The sequence below is a fragment of the Chlamydotis macqueenii genome, chromosome 7 (genome assembly GCF_036417535.1).
Source record: "Chlamydotis macqueenii isolate bChlMac1 chromosome 7, bChlMac1.mat, whole genome shotgun sequence".
Lineage (NCBI taxonomy): Eukaryota > Metazoa > Chordata > Aves > Otidiformes > Otididae > Chlamydotis > Chlamydotis macqueenii.
The window spans coordinates 13,870,418-13,889,201 of NC_141562.1; the positions used below are offsets into that span (position 1 = coordinate 13,870,418).

At 54.9% G+C, this 18,784-nt stretch overlaps 1 protein-coding gene across 1 annotated transcript in view; it reads right to left on the bottom strand.

Moving 5' to 3' along the window:
• CDH23 (cadherin related 23) overlaps positions 1–18,784 on the bottom strand; it is a 171,658-nt gene that overhangs the window by 43,680 nt on the left and 109,194 nt on the right. The window contains exons 13-26 of the mRNA XM_086752377.1: positions 14,155–14,219; positions 13,426–13,663; positions 12,966–13,071; positions 12,455–12,582; positions 9,813–9,885; positions 9,416–9,532; positions 8,721–8,833; positions 6,531–6,638; positions 5,154–5,343; positions 4,097–4,242; positions 3,587–3,806; positions 2,621–2,773; positions 1,551–1,664; positions 255–403 (exon numbers count right to left, since the gene is read on the bottom strand). Coding sequence (XP_086608503.1) covers positions 255–403; positions 1,551–1,664; positions 2,621–2,773; positions 3,587–3,806; positions 4,097–4,242; positions 5,154–5,343; positions 6,531–6,638; positions 8,721–8,833; positions 9,416–9,532; positions 9,813–9,885; positions 12,455–12,582; positions 12,966–13,071; positions 13,426–13,663; positions 14,155–14,219 — 1,920 coding nt within the window. The remainder of the gene's footprint in view (positions 1–254; positions 404–1,550; positions 1,665–2,620; positions 2,774–3,586; positions 3,807–4,096; positions 4,243–5,153; positions 5,344–6,530; positions 6,639–8,720; positions 8,834–9,415; positions 9,533–9,812; positions 9,886–12,454; positions 12,583–12,965; positions 13,072–13,425; positions 13,664–14,154; positions 14,220–18,784) is intronic.

Here is an 18,784-nt window from a genome sequence, read left to right on the forward strand (position 1 = left end):
ATGGGGTGAATTTCTTATTTTTTTTCCCCTCACGCTTTGCTGTCTTCTCCCTGGTGCTCACAGCCTGGGTTAGCAAAGGAGCAGGGGAGCGGGCAAGCAAGAAAACATCTTGCTCTGCGGGGAACAGACCGATGATGGGGAGAGAAAAATCTCCTCCCCGGGCTTCCTGCAGGTCACAGCCACGGTGCCAGGGCACAGAAAGGTGGGGACCCTCTTCGCCCACCCAGGGGCCCCGGTAGAAGGGAGCCACGTGCCTGCACTATGCTGCTGGCGGCCGGGATGTCCTCGGGGACGCTGACTTCGTAGCTGCTCTGAAGGAAGATGGGTCGGTTGTCATTGACGTCCAGGACGGTCACGTAGACGGTGGCAGTCCCAGTGCGCCGATTCCCTGTGGGGCCGTTGTCTGTACGGGAGAGAAAGGCGAGGGGAGGTTCAGTTATCTCCATCTCCTCCTTCTACAGATGGTGCTCAGCCTTCGGCTGCTGAAAACAACAGGACCAACATTTCTAAATGGAAATCCTCCCTCTTTTCTGCAGTTTCCAAACCCCACACTGAACCACGAGGGTTTTTTTTCCCTCCCTATCCTGGAGAAAACTGGCCGTGGAGCCACTACCCAGTGAGGCTGGAAAAGCAACCGGTCATTAAAGAGGGTTTGCAACTCCGTTGACTAAGAGGGTGATGTGTGCTGGAAAAGACTGTGGAGGTCAGGGATTTGGGAGATGAAGAGAGGCAGGGGTCTGATGAGTTTTCTGTAGACCCAGCTCAGCCCACAGCCAAAGGGCACTAGGACTGGTTGATGTTCAGTAGATAAGAACATGGCTCTTGGTTTTGCCACCAAGGATGAGGCAACGGGGAGCATGGGTTGGGTTTGGTTTTTCCAACATGCCTGATGCAAGCCAGCACTGAACCCACCCAGCTGGGATGTGGTGACCAGGATGACACAGGCAGTGTGACACCCATCAGAGGGGCAGAACGAACCCTTTACCACTCGGGATCCCATCCTGCGTGCCCAGCCGGTGCAGCATCCCTGCTGCAGACCCCGTGGCACCTGCAATACCGTGCCCCCCAAGATTTCTGACCAGGCCACTTATTTCTCCTTTCAAAACAGATGCCCAAGGCTTCTGTAAACAGGCACATCATTATAAAGCTCTGGGGATGATGGCCAAGATGTGTCTGGCACGCGGGACCTGCGCCTGTGCCAGATTAATCAGCAGCCACCGAGCCAAGGGCTGGCATGGCATCAGGGGAACGATGCTGCGGTGCTGGCATGTCTGGGTAGAGGTCTGGCCCGGACAGCCTCTCGGGAAAGGGAGTTCTTGCCTTCCCCAGGGGAAAGGGAAAGTCCTGGAGCTGGACGGGCCCGAGGGGTGAATTTACTCTCCCCAAAAGTCGTGGTGGAAACAGAACATGTTGATGCACCTGGGTTGTGAAACGCTACCACCAACCACAGGCTCTGGTTTATAGAGCACCTCAAAAGTTGCTGTCTCTCTGCTGTGTTCCCAAGGCATCTCAGCCTTGGAAACCCCACGGGACCGGTGGGAAATCCTTACCGATGGCCTCCAGGATCAGCGTGTACGACGCCACCGTCTCCCTGTCCAGACTCACGACTGTCCTGACCACCCCATCCCTGAAGCCGACGCTGAATTTGCCATCCTGGTTTCCACCTGCAGCGAAGGACAAGGACCAGGTTACTCATTGTTGGGATGCAGGGGGCAGATGCCACACTGCGGTGGGACGCTGCGGACTGGGCGAGCAGTCAGCTTGGCCATGGAAATCGCCAGCACTTGGCCTGCCCTCCTGATTTTACACAGTTTTGAGGAAGGTGAGCACAGTATTTTGTTCCAGGCAAAGTTTCTCTGCAGCAAACATGGGCAGAGAGCCTTCTCTCCACCACACCAAACTCTGTGCCTGCCTCGTGGGGCAGATGAGGAGCGATGGTTGTAGGAAAAGCTGAATCATCTAAATGCCAGATCATTTCCTGAAAGCTTCGGAAGCAAAATGGGGCCACTTTGCATGCGGCCTGCGGTACCTGCGGCACAAGGCACACCTTTTCTCTCGTGAGGGAGGCCAGAGGGTCTGTGAGATGAAACACAGGGCTGCTACTTTGAGAAAAATTGCTCTCCGGTGACACTTCTATTTTCACCCTCTTCCTGAGGGCTAAACGCCGCATGTGCAGGTTTGCAAGTCAAAGCACGGCTGGGGGGGGTTCCCCGGTTCCCTGCTGCAGGTGCTGCAGCTGCGGTGCGAGCCGGGCACCCGAAACCGCCTGCACACCAGGGCTATGAGACACCCTAAAACTCCAGAGAACCTTCCAGCCCTAAAGACATGTTAAGCGAACGCAAGCCCACCCTCATGCTTTTCCCGGCCGCATCCCTGAGGTGCGAGAGGGCAGGGGATAGGATGGGGAAGCTCCGAGCAGGACAAGGAGTAGCAGTGGAGCGATCAGCAAGGTGAGGAGTCGACCGGGGCTGTTCGGCAGATGGCGATACCACACAAGGTTTTGGAAGGGCTGGAAGAGGCAGCGCAGATGTGCAGAGCAGCCAGGCCATGGTCTGGGGCAGCCTGCTCCTTCCCACACCCAAAGCTCTCCCGGCGCAGCGTTTCGCAAGGGGTTTTGTACCTGTGATGAAGTAGCTGAGCTCAGCGTTCAGCCCAACGTCAGCGTCCGTGCAGTTGAGCCGGACCACTTTGAAATCCCGGGCCACGTTTTCGGGCAGCGACACGTTGTAGATGGCTGGGAAGAAGGTGGGGCTCTCGTCGTTCACGTCCAGAACTAAAAGGGAGAGCAGACGCCGAGCTGATGTCTGCCAGGCTCCCAAACCCACCCTCCTGCTGCTCCGAGAATCCCGAGGGATGCTCTGCCTGCTGCTCCCTGCCTCCTGTGCGGTGGGGGTGCCTGCTGACCGGCTGTAAGGACTGGTCCCCATGGCTGTAGGCCGTAGAGCTCACCGCCCATCACATCCAAAGAAACCTTACATAACTGTCATTGAAATTACTCTTTGCACCAAACTCATTTCCATCCCCATTCTGAGGAAAATCTGGGGCTTAAATATAAGCCCAGAATTTCCTGGTGTGTGGCTGAGGGCTCTGGAGTTACAGGGCCAGAAACTTCTTTTTTTCAAACCCAGGGCTGAGAAGAGTCCAGAGCCAGTTGAAATCCAGAGGATGTTTATCCTAGGCTCGTGTGAAGCCAGCAAATAGAAATGCATTAAATTAAAGACAGGCCACACAATAAAGGTCCAGCTCTGAAACTGGGATTACGTGGGCTGCCCAGACACGCAGCTGATGCGAATCACGTGCTGAAGCAAAAGGCAGGTCCACAGGAAAAGAAACACTGGGGATGGGGGAATGGAGGAAAAATGATACAGAATTTGGGGGCCCTGCCAGAAACACCGTATTTTCCCCATCTCTGCACTATGCTGGCACCACACCGGGTAAGAACGAAGCCTGAGGTGATGGCAGCGCGATGGGCTTTCTCCTTTACAAGCCACATCTCCTCTGCGGAGGTCTCCTTGTCACCCATCTTTTTGGGACCGGAGGGGTCTCTGTGGCTGGGCAGGGCTTGGAGGGGTCTGGGTGCACCCACCTTTGACGGTCAGGGTGCTGGTGGAGCTCTTGGAGGGCACGCCGGCGTCGCTGGCCACCACTCGCAGGTAGTACTGGGCGATCCTCTCCCTGTCCAGCACGGCGGTGGAGGTGACGAGCCCGCTGGTGCTGTTGATGAGGAAATCCATGCGGGGCATCCCCACCTGCATGCGGTACGTCACCTGCCCGTTCGGACCCTCGTCCAGGTCGATGGCCACTACCTGGCGGGGAGAGCGGAGGGGAAGGGATGAGCATGGGGGAGCCCAGTTGTCTCCAGATTGATGAAAATCAAAGTAAATAAACCCTGAGCATTTCTTTGCCCCCAGGGGTGCTGGGTTGAAGGGAAGGGGCCTCAAGGCACCCCTCCTGCTGGGACAGAGCACACAGGGTGGATGCCACAGCCCCTTCTGCATCCCCTTGGTTGCGTTTCTAGAGGATGGGTTGCTGCGCTGCTTTGCAGAAGCGATGGCAGTGACAGCAGCAGCTCCCAGAGCAACGAGGCACCGCTCACCTGGAAGACAGAGGAGCCTGCGGGAAGGCCCTCGGCGATCTCGGCGGCGAAGGGCAGGTTTTGGAACGTGGGGTCGTTGTCGTTCAGGTCCAGCAGGTTGACGAAAACCGTGGCGCTGCTGGTAGCTCGCAGGGGCGGCCTCCCGCCTGCGGAGGCCGGGAAAGAGGTTTCCAGGTTAACGCCTCCAGCGGTTTCCAACCCTTTCCCCCAAAAGAAGCCCTCACTCCCTATGCAGAGTCCCATCAATCTGTCCGGGGTACCACTGGCACTGCAGCGCAATCGCAAATGGCACAGTCCCCCCTGTTTACAGGGGAAAACTCTCCCTGGCAGCAAACGTGCAAGACAGACCGACCGCTACCCACACATGCAGCTCAAAACCAGGAGAATCACAGAACGGTTTGGGTGGGAAGGGACCTTCAAAGCCCATCCAGTCCATCCCCCCTGCCAGGAACAGGGACATCTCCAACCAGATCAGGTTGCTCAGAGCCCCGGCCAACCTGGCCTGGAATGTTTCCAGGGATGGGGCATCCACCTCTGGGCAACCTGGGCCAGTGTTCTGCCACCCTCAGTGTAAAAAATTTTTTCCTAATATCTAATCTAACACCAAAAGTTATTATCCCTGTCCCTCTGGCAGGCCGGATGGGACAATGGCCTTAGGATGTTGCAGAGGCCATGCAAAAATAGAAAGGGGCAGAGTTAAGGTTACATGTGGCGGCTGGCTCTTGGAAACCAGCTGGATAATGGGAAATTAACTTTATCTCCCCCTCTCCCTCTTTTTTTTCCTAAAAGAGTTCCCCTAAGATACTATTTCCAGAGAAAAAGACATTTCACACTCAAAAACATCTTTGGAAGTTACACCCTAAACAGGAAAAAAAAAAGACACTCCATCGTAAAGGATAAAACAGGCTGAGGAAAGTTCAGCTCCGCACCAGCAGGGAGGGAAAGCGGGGAGAGAGGAGGACAACGCTCGCACGGCCGGAGCCCCAGCAATTTCCAGCTACAACGGAGCAGGATAAATCACCGTGGCAAAGAGGAGTGGGATTGAAGAGGGGCTTACAGTCGGTGACGGACACCACGATCCTCCGCATGAGCTGGGCCTCCTGGGCGTTGGGGTTCTCCCGGTCCAGCAGCACGCCAGTGGTGCGGATCTTGCCCGTGGTGCTGTTGAGGCTGTAGAACTTGTTGGGGGGGCGGATGCTGTACACCACCGTGCCGTTCTCCCCCAGGTCTGGGTCGACGGCCACCACCTGCCACGGAGAAAAAGCAAAAATTAGAGCAGAGCAACGAGAATTAACTCCCACGGTGCATCCCCATGTAGATTCATCAGTGTCTAGTAACGAGACTGAGCTCCCTTGACAGGCTTCCCCATACCAGGAGCAGCAAGAAGTTCTCCTTCCTCCCCACAGCTGTATATTTTCGTGATACTTGCAGGGATTTTGTCCCCTTGAGATCTCTACCGCGGTCTTAAATCTCACCGAAATTGGCCTGCAAGCCCAAGAGGTAATGGCATGGCAAGAGAGACACGAGCGCGCAGCAATCAAACGGGCTTTTCTCCTTTTAAATACAGCCAGCTAGAAAACAAGCGCCCTTCAGAAAAAGAAAATAAACGAGACAAAGAGGAGTGCCGAGGAACTTGTGCTGCCACGTTGGAAATAATTCACTGGTGGGGTTCTCCTCCACGCCAGACACTGTGTGTTTTATCGTTCTCCCCGTGCCGTTTTTAATTATGGAGGACATTTACATTAAAAAAAAACCCAGCTTCATTACTTGTAACTTCCCCGGCCCCTGCTGCTTGTCCCGTAGCTGAGCTTACATCCCATCAGTGACACGATAATTATTTCCCCAGCAACTAATTGGGATGTCAAAGGCAAGATGAGTCCAAGTAGGAAGAGAGAAAAGCACCGTGCTCCAGGCTCGGACCATGCTGCCAAACCTCTCTTCCCCCTCACAACTCCTTTTTTTTTTTTTTTTTTCCCCGTAGCCTTCCCCCTCATATGATTTTGTGGATTCTCTTCACTTTTCCCTCATTTATTTTCTGTCTCGTGCCCGTCATTTTTCTCCCGGCATGACGGATTGTAAGCCTCCCTCTCTCCTTCTCTTTTATTTCACCAGAGGGACTTGAAAGGCTGTAAATCAACGTCTTTCGGAGAGGTCCTTGAAGGAGGTTGCAGGCGAGGCTAAGAAAAGGAGAATTGGACCAAAACCCACACAATTTTGGGAGGAAAAAAAAAAATCCTGGCAGAGAGGAGAAACACACAGGACGAGCAGCGACGAGGAGGCTCAGGAGTGACCTTTTTAACGGTCTTCGAGATAGTGCTCGACTGGAGGTGACACCAGTTCAGAGGTGACTCCCTGGTCCAGTCAAGCAGTTGACAACCTCGCCGGGTGGAAGGAAAAGGCTTTCAGCTCAAGGGCTGCCTTCCCCCTCACGTACCGTGGTGACATCCGAGTTGGGGGGGGTCATTTCCACCAGGTTGATGAAGTACGGCTCGTCCTTCCAGGTGGGATAGTTGTCATTGATGTCCAGCAGCGTGATGTTCACCTGTGAGAAAGAAAGCAAGCAACGCTGCGTCAGGCGGTAGTGGTTCCTGGGGCAGTGTCCACTGGATGTACAGCAGCACCAAATACACAACAGATGTTCACCTTCTGGAGATAAAACTCACAGAAGAGCAACCTCCTGCACCTTCACAGCTGAGGTTCCTTGGCACATCTGACCTTGGTTTGGCTGACGTGCACTTATTGCCTGGCAGTTGAAACACCTGCCAGGGCACGAGGTGGGTTTTCAAGTAGCTCCTTCACTGCGGGGAGGGGGGATGCAAATTGGTCATGGTGGTGGGGGAGAGGGTGGAGTGGGAGAGTGGCAGGAAAGGAAGGAAAAAACCTGAGTGACTGGTGAAAAGCAAAAAAAAAAAAAAAAAAAAGAACGTATGAGAAATCAGGAGAGGGTACGGCAACAGCGGATGGGAGGTGCAAAGACAAGAGAGCACGGCAGATGATGATGCGTTGAAGCGTCACCTATCTTCATTTTCAGCGTGAGAAATGGCACCTAAGTGACAGCAGCGAGACGGTGGGATGCATTCTGTTGTCTGTGTGTCTCTCGCCTCCCCTCGTCACTTGTTTCAATCCAGCCTGTGAGTCTCTCAAAGTGTCGAAGGGATGAGCTGCAGCTCGAGGGAAAGGGGAGCAGAGCGGCAGGAGGGACCCCCGGTGCCTGCCACCCCCACGCTGGAGCACCTCCTGGGGTCTTCTGCACTCCCAAGTGATGGGGGGGGGGGGAAGATCCTGCCACCGCACCAGGCTGAGCTGCTGGTGCCACCCCGTGGTGGAAGAGGCAAACCTGGACACCACGGTCTCCAAGACCGTGCCCCTGGGCACAAGCCAAGGCAGCGGGGTTGTCCCTGGGGAAGGTTGGTGACCCATCGCTACACCCCGAGCACCCCAGGCGCTTGTCCATCACCTGGGGACCTTACAAAGCCCCTGAATGGACCCTTATTCCCAAACCAAAAATGATTCTTGGGAACAGCTTTGGGTCCTGGGTGTATATCCTTGCTAATGACAGTAGACAAACTTAACTGGACATCAACTTCTCACCCAGTTTTAATATTCTTTAACTTTTTAGGAACTATGATGCTTTTTTTTTTTTTCCTAATTGCAATCTGTGTTGCAGAAACCTTGTTTTGCCTTGTTTGCCTCTCCTCTGGAGCCCCAAATGAGAATCCAGCATCTGACTGGCCATGCAGTTGTCCGGCCAAGGCTGTCACGTTCCTCTGGGAGGCTCCATCAGGAGCTTCTAGCCTGCTACCTAGATCATACACCTCCTGATGGCCCTCAGTGACAATTATTTTAGGGGTCTTTTCAGCACAATCACAATATTTCTCTGCATGACCCTCTCTGTTGTGTGGGGCATCTTGCCTGCAACCCAACCAGGAGTACCAGGAGCAAGAGCACTGAAACGTTATGAGATGTTCAAGTCAACATGGTGCCATGAGCAGTGAGAGATGGATCCTTGGCTTTTCACCCTCTGGTATTTCCAGAGACTTCTACAAACTCTTAGCAAGCAACGGGTCTCTCTGATGTCTGCAAAGGGCATGGCAAAGCAGTAGGCTTCAGTCTTGAGTACAATGGCCTGTACCTCCACCAGAACCTTCTGAGGAGCCCAGGCATCACAAACCAGTTGGAAACCCTTGATCCAGGCAGTATGTGAATAGTAGTCATCAGGAACAACTAAGCACGCCTGCAGGCTCTCCAACTAAGCATTTTCTCAAGAGCCACTAACAAAGGGAGCCGTGCCGCGGGTGGAAGAAGTACCCATTACCGCCCTCGCACGGAGAGCTGGACACGTAAAGGGCTGAAAGGTCAAGTGGCTCCCGGGTGAACATCTCGCCAGGAAAGGGAGCCCGACTTCAGGATCTGCACAGCCTGGAGAGTCATTCTGCAAGGGTTGCAAGCAGCCGTGGGGGCAGCCCAGAGGGCAGACACCATTGTGTGCGCTTTACCCATTCACACAGCTGAAACAAAACACTGCTACCATGGGGAACCGAAGCATCGGGCAGCCCTCCCTGACGCCACTCCCAGGCAGGCACCAGTGGCTCGAGGAGATGTGAATCGCTCTTCAAACACTCACCATGGCAATGCCTGTCTTCTGGTGGTGGCCCACGCCTCCATCCACTGCCCGGACAATGAGGATGTATTCAGATTTCGCCTCCCGGTCCAGCAAAGACGTTGTCGTGATTTCTCCTGCAGCCACAGGACGTGAGAGGGATTAGAGACGCATGGTGAACAGAGGCACTGGTGAAAAAAGAGAGACACTCAAAACCAGAGACAAGATCCTTCACAAATGGGCTCCTTTCTTCTGATTCAGTTTCACACAGATGGAGTCCGGAAGGGTCAGCTTGTCAGCAAGCTCCTGTAAATTTTGTACTATGTCTGCCCACAGGAGGCCATTTATAAACTGCCTGAGATCCCTCATGCTTGTTCCTGCACAGAATGAACCAAAACCAGTAAGGGAAGGTGGGCAGCAGCTCCTTAGCTAACATAAGCCCTTGCAGCCAAAGACTTTTCTCGGGCGTCACTCCCAGCAGGAGCTGAGCTTCCACCGATGCCTCTGCCAAAGCTCTCACGGTGACCGACCAAGTGCTGGTGGCTGAAAGCAGGTGAATCCCTTAAATCATCTGCCTCCTAAGCAGGCTGCTCAGGGGAGAGGAAGGAAGGGCGACAGAAGGAGAAAGGATGAAAGGAAAAATGACGAGGAAGAGAATAGGGGGAAATTCTGGAGAGGGAACTGAAAGGAAAAGAGGGAGAGCACGTGCAGAGGCTCACCTGAGCGGGCGTTGATCCGAAAATGCGAGGAACCCTCCAGGGAGTAGATGATCGACTCCTGCCCGTACTCCCTGGACCGGTCCATGTCCGTGGCATTGAGAAACAGCACCGTGGCTCCTTGGGGAGGGCACAAACAAGGGCTGGGATGAGGCATTCACAGCCTGGAGTGGCTCTCCCCAGCTGCCCTGTCCCCCTGCACGGCTCCTGCAGCTCACCTCGCCAAGGGGTCCCCTTGCCTGCATGCACAGTGGGGCCAAACCCCCATACCCCATGGCTATGAAACTCTGCTAGCTCTGGCTTTTGCTTCCCCGAAAAGCCATCATCCACCCCATTCCAGCTCTAAGACTCTCAGGGCCCTACTGCTAGCCCGGAGAAGGAGAAGGGGTGTGCTCTGTACCTGCCATAATGTCCTCCATGACGGTGATGACGTAGGAGGGCTTGCTGAACGTGGGGGGGTTGTCGTTTTCATCCTGAAGCAAAGAGAAGGTTGAGAGGCTGGTTGGGAAAAGGGCAAAATGGTCAAATAGCTGCAAAAGTCTGCTCAGGGGTGCTCCTAGCCATGCATCTCAAGACGTGACCAGCTCAAGGCATCAACATGGGGAAAATGGCCTTAGGGGTAAGGCCCCGGGGGTCTGAGTGCACGGTTTCACTGCGGAGGCAGCTGAGGTTGAGCTAAACCCATCGTCAGGGACTTTGCTGAGCCATTCAGGAGTGACAACACCAACTATCTCATTACCCAGCATCCTGGGCAATACGCAACAGGCCTGAGGAACCGCTGCCGTTGGCAGCCAAGCATCCTCTGAGCCGCTCCCGCCTCCACCACGAGCCCTGGGAAGACTCAAACGGCGCACGAAGCGCAGCAGCATCGCGCACAGACCCGCTTTTCCCTCTCGGAGCAGAACATGGGTGGCTCAGCGCGCCGGGTCACCCTATTCGCGAGGACAACATGCAGACCAGACTGGCCAGGGAAGCTGCTGAGCTTTAGCTGCCTTTGTTTAAAAGGAGGAACGCCGTGGGTGTTTCCAAGGAGAGCAGCTACAACATTTTTTTTTTGGGGGGGGGGGGGTGAAGCTGGTTTGCATACCAATGCGCTCCCTCCAAGTCCATCCCTGCCAGCCACTACGGCTGGCCCGGTGAAACCAGGCAGGAGCAATTGCTCGAAGCATCCCTCAAAACAGATTTCAGACCAGTTTAAAGCTGCCCCAGGAGGGCTTTAAATGCTGTTTAAACAATGTTAAGAATCTGCCTGAAATGAACCAAACACAACCGCCTGTGGAGGGAAAGACGGAGCCGTCAGGACATTAGAACACCGTTACGGACTTTGCCGCTTCCCTGGGGCGGCTCTGGAGATGTTTTCTACCTGGAGACGGTTGATGGACCTACAGGCTCAGCTGCTCCCGCTGCCACTGAACTGGATGTTTGAGGCAATTTCACATGCCAACGATGCCCATCGTACTGCAATTAAATTGCCATCCTCTGCTCTCGTTGCTGGAAGCAGGTGGTCTTTAATTGGCCCGTGCATCACTTAGCTTTCACAGAGCCTCCTCCGAGGGTAATGGGGAAACTGCCGGCTGCCCAGGGTGCTGTCCTCACCATCCCTCCTCCTCCTCGGGTCGGGGTCATCACCCCAGGGCAAACCCAGGATGTCAGCCAGGTTAAAGGCAAAGGAGAAAGCGACCACGCATCCGAACACCTGGGTAAGCTGTGTCCCCGCGCCTCCTGAAGAACCACAGCGATGTGAGACGGGAGCCAGCAAGTGTCCTCCACCTCCGTGGGAGAACATGTCCAGCTAAACCACCTCACTCATGATCCCACCTCACTGACTTCCGCAAAACCAGCTTCTCAAGGTCCTCCGACCCTCAGCCTTCCTCCCTACGCTCTCACCCTTGGCCAGCCACCCCGAAATTCACAGATGCTTACGCTAAGCACACGACTCCCTTTCCTCCAGATGTACCGCAGGCTGTAAGTCACTGGCTCATCGCCCCGAACAGGGCGTCAGCAGCAGGGAGCAAGGCAGAAACTTATTAGCGGTGATATTTCCTCGGATCCTGGTGTGGTGCGTGCGCGCGCGCGCTATTAGTTCTGATTTGGTGGCTCCCTCTACAAAAGCGTATTGTCCCCTAATGGGAGATCTACAAGGCGAGTTTGACTTCTTTATTAAAAACCAACAACCAAAGGATGAAAAAAAAAATTACCTCCCTCTACACTGACTCTCGTTCTGCCTTCCCACAGTTCTTGTTTCTCAAGTGCTGTCGTGAAAGGCTTCCTTCCTCATTTTCTGCCTTCCCCCCCGCCACCTTTTCCAGTTGAGAGAAAAGCCCTTTGGTTGAGAGTGGGAAAAGTGACAGCTTCTTCAAACCCACACCAGAGTACAGACTCAGCTTGGAGGAGATGACCTTTTTAGAAAGAGGTGTTCATGCTGTCCAAAGCATGGCATGGGGAGGATGTATTTAGCCACCACTAACCCCCCCAGCTCTGCCTTTTTTCCCCCTCTCCCAGCACTACGAGGAAACTGGAGGAGAGGCACGCTCGTAAGACTTCATTCCCATCCTACGGCACCGTAAACTTCATCATCCTTGCCTTCCCAGACTGACGCTGCCGCCAGCCCAGCTTAGATCCCATCACCGTGAGACTGACGGGTTATCGAGTAAGCTGTCTCCATCGCCGATGCCTCCCTCCAGACGTCCTCGAACCACAATGTGCCTCAAAGTGACAATCCGATCTAATCTTCCCGAGGAACGCTGCGCTGCTTTCCCTCTCCCAGCAGCAACCTCGGGGCGGTCTGCACCTATACTGGTACTCGAGACGCACGCCGAAGCCCGCAGCTCAGCTGGGACAGCCGGTGTCGGGGAGATAAACAAACAACCGGCTGCGATTGATTCAGGGACCGATAATTTCCGACACTACAAGTGCTAACGCGCGGCCACACATACTCATCCACGGGGTGGGAGAGCCTGGCTGGGTTGTTTATGGATTAACGGCACTGCTATGGAGCAATCGCAGGGAAACCACCACAGGATGGTTGGGCGCCGTACTTACAAACACCTCGATGGTGACGGGGACGGTGCTGTTGAGCGGCGGGTTGCCGGCATCCTTCGCCATCACGGTCAGGTAAATAACGCCGTTGGCCACCTGCTCATAGTCGAGGGGGTGGTTCACGCTGATCACTGAAAGGATGCAAAGCGAGGGGGTCAGGTGGGACGTCCACGCACCGAGCAGGACGGTGGGTGGGCTCGGGGGGTGGCCCATCTGCACCCCTTCCCCAAGGCCACCAGTGGCTGGTTGAGGTGGCAATGCCCCAAAAAGATGAGTGCTGGGCATTATTGAGCTCTTTGCACTGGCGTAACAGAGTGAGATGGACACATCGCCACAGTTGCTCAGCTCAAGCCCTGCTGCAAAGCGTCGTGTTGCAGGCGAGGTCAGGACAAGCAGAGGAGCTGCTGAAGCAGTTTCTTAAAAGCTTGCCAATGTGACTGCTTGCAGGGGTGTGAGTGCACCCTGAGCTGCTGCTGCTCGTCAGGGGCACCGCGGTCCCAGGACCAGAGCTTACCTCCGTACCCTTCCGACAGCGTGATGTCAAAGTAGTCGTGGAAGGCAGAGGCCTGCACGATGCTGTAGGTGATCTGGTTGTTTGGAGGGGAGTCCTCATCAGATGCCTAGGGCACGAGCAGAGGCAAGGAATGAACGCGGGAGCTGCGCTGGTGACATGCAACAGGGGAGAGATGAGGGGACGGGAGGTGCAGGCTGCGCCCAGGAAAAGTGGAAAAGCAATGGAGGAAGATGCACTCATCAGGGGCTCCAAGGAGGTTTGTAAACCAGTCTCTCCTCCCACCCTGGCTCCCAGGAAGGACTTGCTGGGACCCCCTCTCCCATCTCCTGTGGCACTCACCCAACCTGGCCCCACAGAGGGAAAGTTGTGCTCTTGCATCATGGCAAAGTTTATGAAGACCTAACCCGCACCCATCTCCCCACCACGCGTCCCGAGCAGAGGAGCTGCTCTAGCCCCTCACCCGGAGCCGGACCACCTGGGTGACAGAGGGCTCGTTCTCCCGCAGGGCCCCAAGGTATGCCTCCTTCTGGAAGGTGGGGACATTGTCATTGACATCGAGGACATTGATCCTGACGCGCCCCGTTGTCTCCTCCCCGCCACCGTCCCGGGCGATGATGGTCAGGGTGTAGCGCTGCGTGGTCTCAAAGTCCAGCCGAGCTGTCAGGAGGATTACGCCTGTGTCCTTGTCCAGCGAGAAACTGAGGGGACATGAAAGGAGGTGGGGGGAAAGCTCTGGTGAATCTGGGGATGGAGAGATGGGGTAGCAGCAGCCTGACAGCTAGCACTGTGGTGGGTGAAGTTCACGGCTTTCTTCTGAGCGAGGTTTGGTCCCAGAGCATCTTCAAGAGCTTGGTGCAGGTGATGGGGCAGAAACTCTCCCCAAGCAGAGGAAGTAGGCTCAGATCCCTTCTGCTGGCCAGCCCATGTTCCTCCCCCAACTGCCCACCACAACCGGGTCTATGCAATGCTCCAGGGCCAACAACTTGCCGGCAAATGCATTTATCGGTCCCAAGCACCGCTGGTGCCTGTAGGTCCTGATTCAGTAAAGTGATTTTTACTCGTGGGGCTTTCACAGGGTGTCTTACAGGTAGGACATAACGAATGCCCTTAATTGCCATGTGACTTCTCAGTGAGGTTAGAAGGGGATTTGGAAGAAGGAATGTCATGCCAATCATTCAGTCACCCTTACCGGTCGGGGTCATCGCTGAAAAAATAGCTGACTTTCCCATACGTGCCCACGTCATTGTCAGTTGCCTGAAAAATAAAAAGTTAATTAATAAAATTAATGATTTTTGGGGCACGTGAAATAAAAGCCTCCATGGACAACTCTTGCTGGCCACCCATCCTGGCCCCGTGAAACCCAAGAGCTGAGACCCCAACATCCACAACCCTTACCGTTCCCTGCGCGTTCAGGCCTGACGGCATGCCGGGGGGCTGTGGGGAGGGAAATAAAAACCTATCCTGCTTCAAAACTCCCCCAGGCTAAAATACAGACCAGAAAAAGCAATGAGAGGCGTTTAGACCTTGCTTTCCAAGAGCAGCTCCCGCTGGACAGCCCTTCTGGGGGTGCAATCTGCTGCAAGCCCACCGACGCCTCTCGGGACGCTGCGAGACGGGCGCGCAGCATCGGGTCTCGGCCAAGCCGCAGCCGGCAGCAGGACTCCGCACGGATACACCACCACCAGCTGCCAGAGCCGGAGCGGGCTGGTCACGGCTAAGCAACCAGCACCTTCTGGGGAAGGTGCGCGAAACTCCGTGTGTCAGCTCTGGATGAGCAAGGCAAGATTTATGGATGTTTTAAAGCCTTTTCTCTAATGAATATATAAAATATGCATGAGCGGCAGCAGGAAAAAGGGCCAGAAAATTTTATTTTTAGGTGAGGGAAGTGGAATACAAGCCCCAAAATATCCTTTTGCTCCCCCAGTATATTTTCTAAATTGAGTCCTGTCTGGATTACTTGGACACCAATGGGCCTGTGAAAAAGCAGGGTCAAAGACACATTTTATGTCCAGATACCATCAAAAGGTTGTATTTTAGGGCTGGCATGGAACACAACCCGTTCCTGAAACCTTCCTGATTTATCGATGGCCTTGATTACCCTTGACAGCAGAGTAGGAGCTTGAGCACATCAAACTGCTTTACCCCCGCACGCCGTTTACCTGCCACGCCACGGGGTGGCAGAGAGGAAAAGGCATGAAAACCACCCAGAATTAATTCCTTTTTTTCTCCCCAGACACTTCCCCAGTGCAGGTGGTAAACTCCTGCTGCTTCGCGCCAGCTGAAGGACACGCTAGTGGACCCAGCCTTTCAGACCAACTAATTTCCCCCATTTTCCTCTCCGCTGCGAAGAGGCGATTTACTTTTCACACGCATTGCGATTTGCCTTCAGTAAAACGGAACAAACCTGCCCGGAGAGATGCCCGGAGAGCGAGCATCACCTGCTCCCAGAGGGCAAGATCCTTCTGGGGTGCATCTTGCTCCGTAGAGGACACCATGGAGGAGACCTATGAAGATGCTCCATCCCAACCAGAGCCCGGCCGCTTTTTGGAATGAAAACACCTGAGGAAGAGCGGGGTTAATCCACTGTCTCCACCCCAGCTTCCCTCAGCCAATTAATGCCAGTATTAGTCCCTCATCCTAACCCCTGTCGACAGCCTGGGTGGCTGTGAATTGTGGTGGCAAGCCCCCAAAGCATGGCTGGGGCTGGCCAGCAAAGACCATGGATTCTTTCCAACCAAAATCCTTCAGCATCCTCAGCATCGCCTGCTACAAGCTGGCCCTCAACCTCCCAGCCAGGGTTTTTTCTAGCCATTACTTCTGTGCCCACGACCTCTGCGAGCCCCCAGGTCCCATTAATCCCTAAGCACCTGCGGCAATAGCAGAGCCCAGAAAGACATTTTCCATGGACCTGGACGGGCCGTGATGAGATAATGATTTACGGGGGGGCCTGACAGTGCCGCAAAGCACGGGCAAAACTAATTCCCTTCATTTGGCCCCGTACAATTGCGCTGGTGAGCGCTTTCTGCGGTGACGGACAACGCTGGGAAACTGTAATTTTCTTCTGCTGAGGAAAAAAAATATCTAGAGAACGAAGAAGGTTAAAAGAAGGTTAGCACGGAGCCGTTCGGCGTGGGAAGTGGCGGGACCCTGGGGCAGGCTGGACCCTGAGCTGCGGTGATGCTGGGCCAGCCAAAACCGCCGGCGAGGCAAAGCCACCCGCTCCCCGGGAGCCAGGGCAGCCTAACTCTGCCCCGTACGCCACCTCATCAGCCGGGCTAATTAATTACCCTGGTTTACACCAAGAGAGGTGGAAGGTGAGGCCTGCTTGATGGCTTTCCTGGCGACTGAACATCATGGACATACCGCAGGGCAACGGAGCCGGTTACCTGAGCATGACAGGGAATACACAAAGAACAAACCTGTGCATGCTCAGCATATTTTATTCCGGATCTACGCTTGTTTCTGCATCACCAAACTTTTCTCCTTTAAGGGTAAAAAATGATGCTCAGATGCTCAAACCACCTTTGCAAAGCGATCCTGAGGGCTTCCAGGGAGCACACGCAACCCACACACAGAATCCCCTAAATCCCACCTAGCCGACGGCTTTGTGGGGCCGTTTGCAATCCCTGGGTACCAGCTGTTTTCCCGCGGCTCGGCCCCCTCTCACCAACTGGTCACCCCCTCCCGGCACGCACGCATCCATCCCCGGGGGCGGCCGAGGGAGGAAAGGCATCTGGCTGGAAGTTTCCTGGGGTTCCACCTGGAGAAGCAAACAAATGGCTTTTACCACTGCTATTCCCCTGCCTGGAATATTAAAGCGGGATTTGCCCACTGGAGCCTGCAAAAGAGCAGGATGAAGATGCGGGCCCACGTCCGTACTTTTACGAGCTGTCACCGGCACAGCCCATCTCTAAAAACCCCACGTTGGCACAGCTCAACTCCGTGAGAGCGGCCCCTCCATCCATCCGCATCCCCCAAGGACAAAATATTTTGGACGTCTCCCTTTTGTCCCACCCAGGGCCGTCACCTCCATCCTTTCCCACCGGCTTGTGGGCTGGCAGAGCTGGAGACAAAACGGAGGAGCCGGCGAGCGGTTCTGCTCTCGCGGGCAGATCTGCAGGGAAGGGCATGTCGTCCAATTTGTTCGGGAAACAATAGCAACGTTTGACATGTCATCAGGATTGATGGAGCAGAAATTTACATGGGAGAATTCAGTTTTAAACAGCTCCGCGGAGCTTCCCCGGTAATGGTTTCGGCATTCATCATCTGCTGAGTCCCGCTCAACGACTCCTTAAACTGCCCGAGATTAACTCTACTCGCAGCAGCGCCGGGGAGCGTGGCAGGAGTGGGGAAGAGCTTAATGATGCAAGAAGAGGCCTTTTGGGGCAGCACGGATCCCCCAGGATGGGGATCCCCTCAAACCTGCCGAGCAGGGATGAGAAGTTGGAGGTTGGTTGCAGGGGTGGGCAAAAGCACGTTGGGAAGACGACTCGTTGCTGCCTGGGTGAGACACGCTGCTGTGTTCTGCCTTGAAGACGGCTCTGCCGGCACCAAGGGAATCAAATCCTTCCTGTCTTTCCCTGTTCCTGTTTGCTCTCTTTGTTTTCCCTCCCCGACCTCGCACGCGGAAACCAGGAAATAAAAAATGATGGGGAGCAAATTGCTTCGGCCAGAAGCTTTCTACTTAAAAGAGTCGTAGCAGGAAAGCAATTACTGAACGTCAAGCAGCTGTCAGCGCACCGGAGTGACCGGGAGTGAGTCTCGTCCCACCGCTGCCTGCCTGCTCCTTTGGCCACGCCGGCTGGGCAGCGGGGAGGCCAAGGTTGCTCCAGCAAGACGCCTAGGCCATGGGAGAAGGCAAATGGAAGGAGGATTCTCATCTGCTTCCCACTTTTTTCTAGGAAAATGATGCAGATGCGGGGTTGACTGGGCAGCCATGGGCAAGCAACGCAGGGTGGGGAGCCATGCCCTGTCAACATACCGATTTTTGGAGCCACCTAAACCTTCTTAAACGTGACTTCTTGTAATCTTCAGGTCCCAGGGGAATAACAGCTCATCCTTCGTATCCACTTGAGTTGGGATTTGATTTGTGATTTGAGGGAGAGACATGTGAAAAGGCCAAGAGCTTCCATGAGAAGCAATCGCCAGGCTGCAAAATGGGATCAAGAAAACCGATGGAAAACCTTTTTGAAGTCATCACGCCCTTCCCAGACGGAAAATAGCTCTTTCGCCGGCATCGCCTGCCCTGACCATGCTCTTTCTCAGGCCTTTAAAGAGCGGTTGCCTGGTGGGAGGTGGCAATCAGGAACGAGCTGAGCCGTCCGGCATGACCACGCCGGAGCCCGGCAGGGTGATTAAGCTGGAGGTGGGAGCGGGGAATCAGGGCGATGCCAGGGTACCGCTGCCACCTTCCCCAGCAGCTCTGGACCATGGGGTCCGCACCAAGCCGGCAGCTCAATTGCTGCTAACGACCCCAAAATGCTGCGCTGAACACGGTTGGGGTGGGAGGGGGGTGTGAAAATAGCCAATCAACCCCCCTGGGAACTGCAGAGCTTTTTCCTCAGCTCTTCTGCCAGCCACCAAGGAAAACAACAGCCTCCTTGATTGTGTTTTATAACAGCGGGCCCTGCAACAGCAGCTCCGCGCGAGCGAGGTTAACACTTGCCTGGGCAGCTCTGATTTAGTGGGGAGTGATTCACGGCAACGGGGCTGTTGCCATGGCTGGAGACCGGGGTTTCAAGCAGGAGCCAACAGAAGACGGCTCTCGAGTGAGAGAAGCAAGCATCTCGAGCGCGCGTTTGCACTGCGCAAAGTGACAC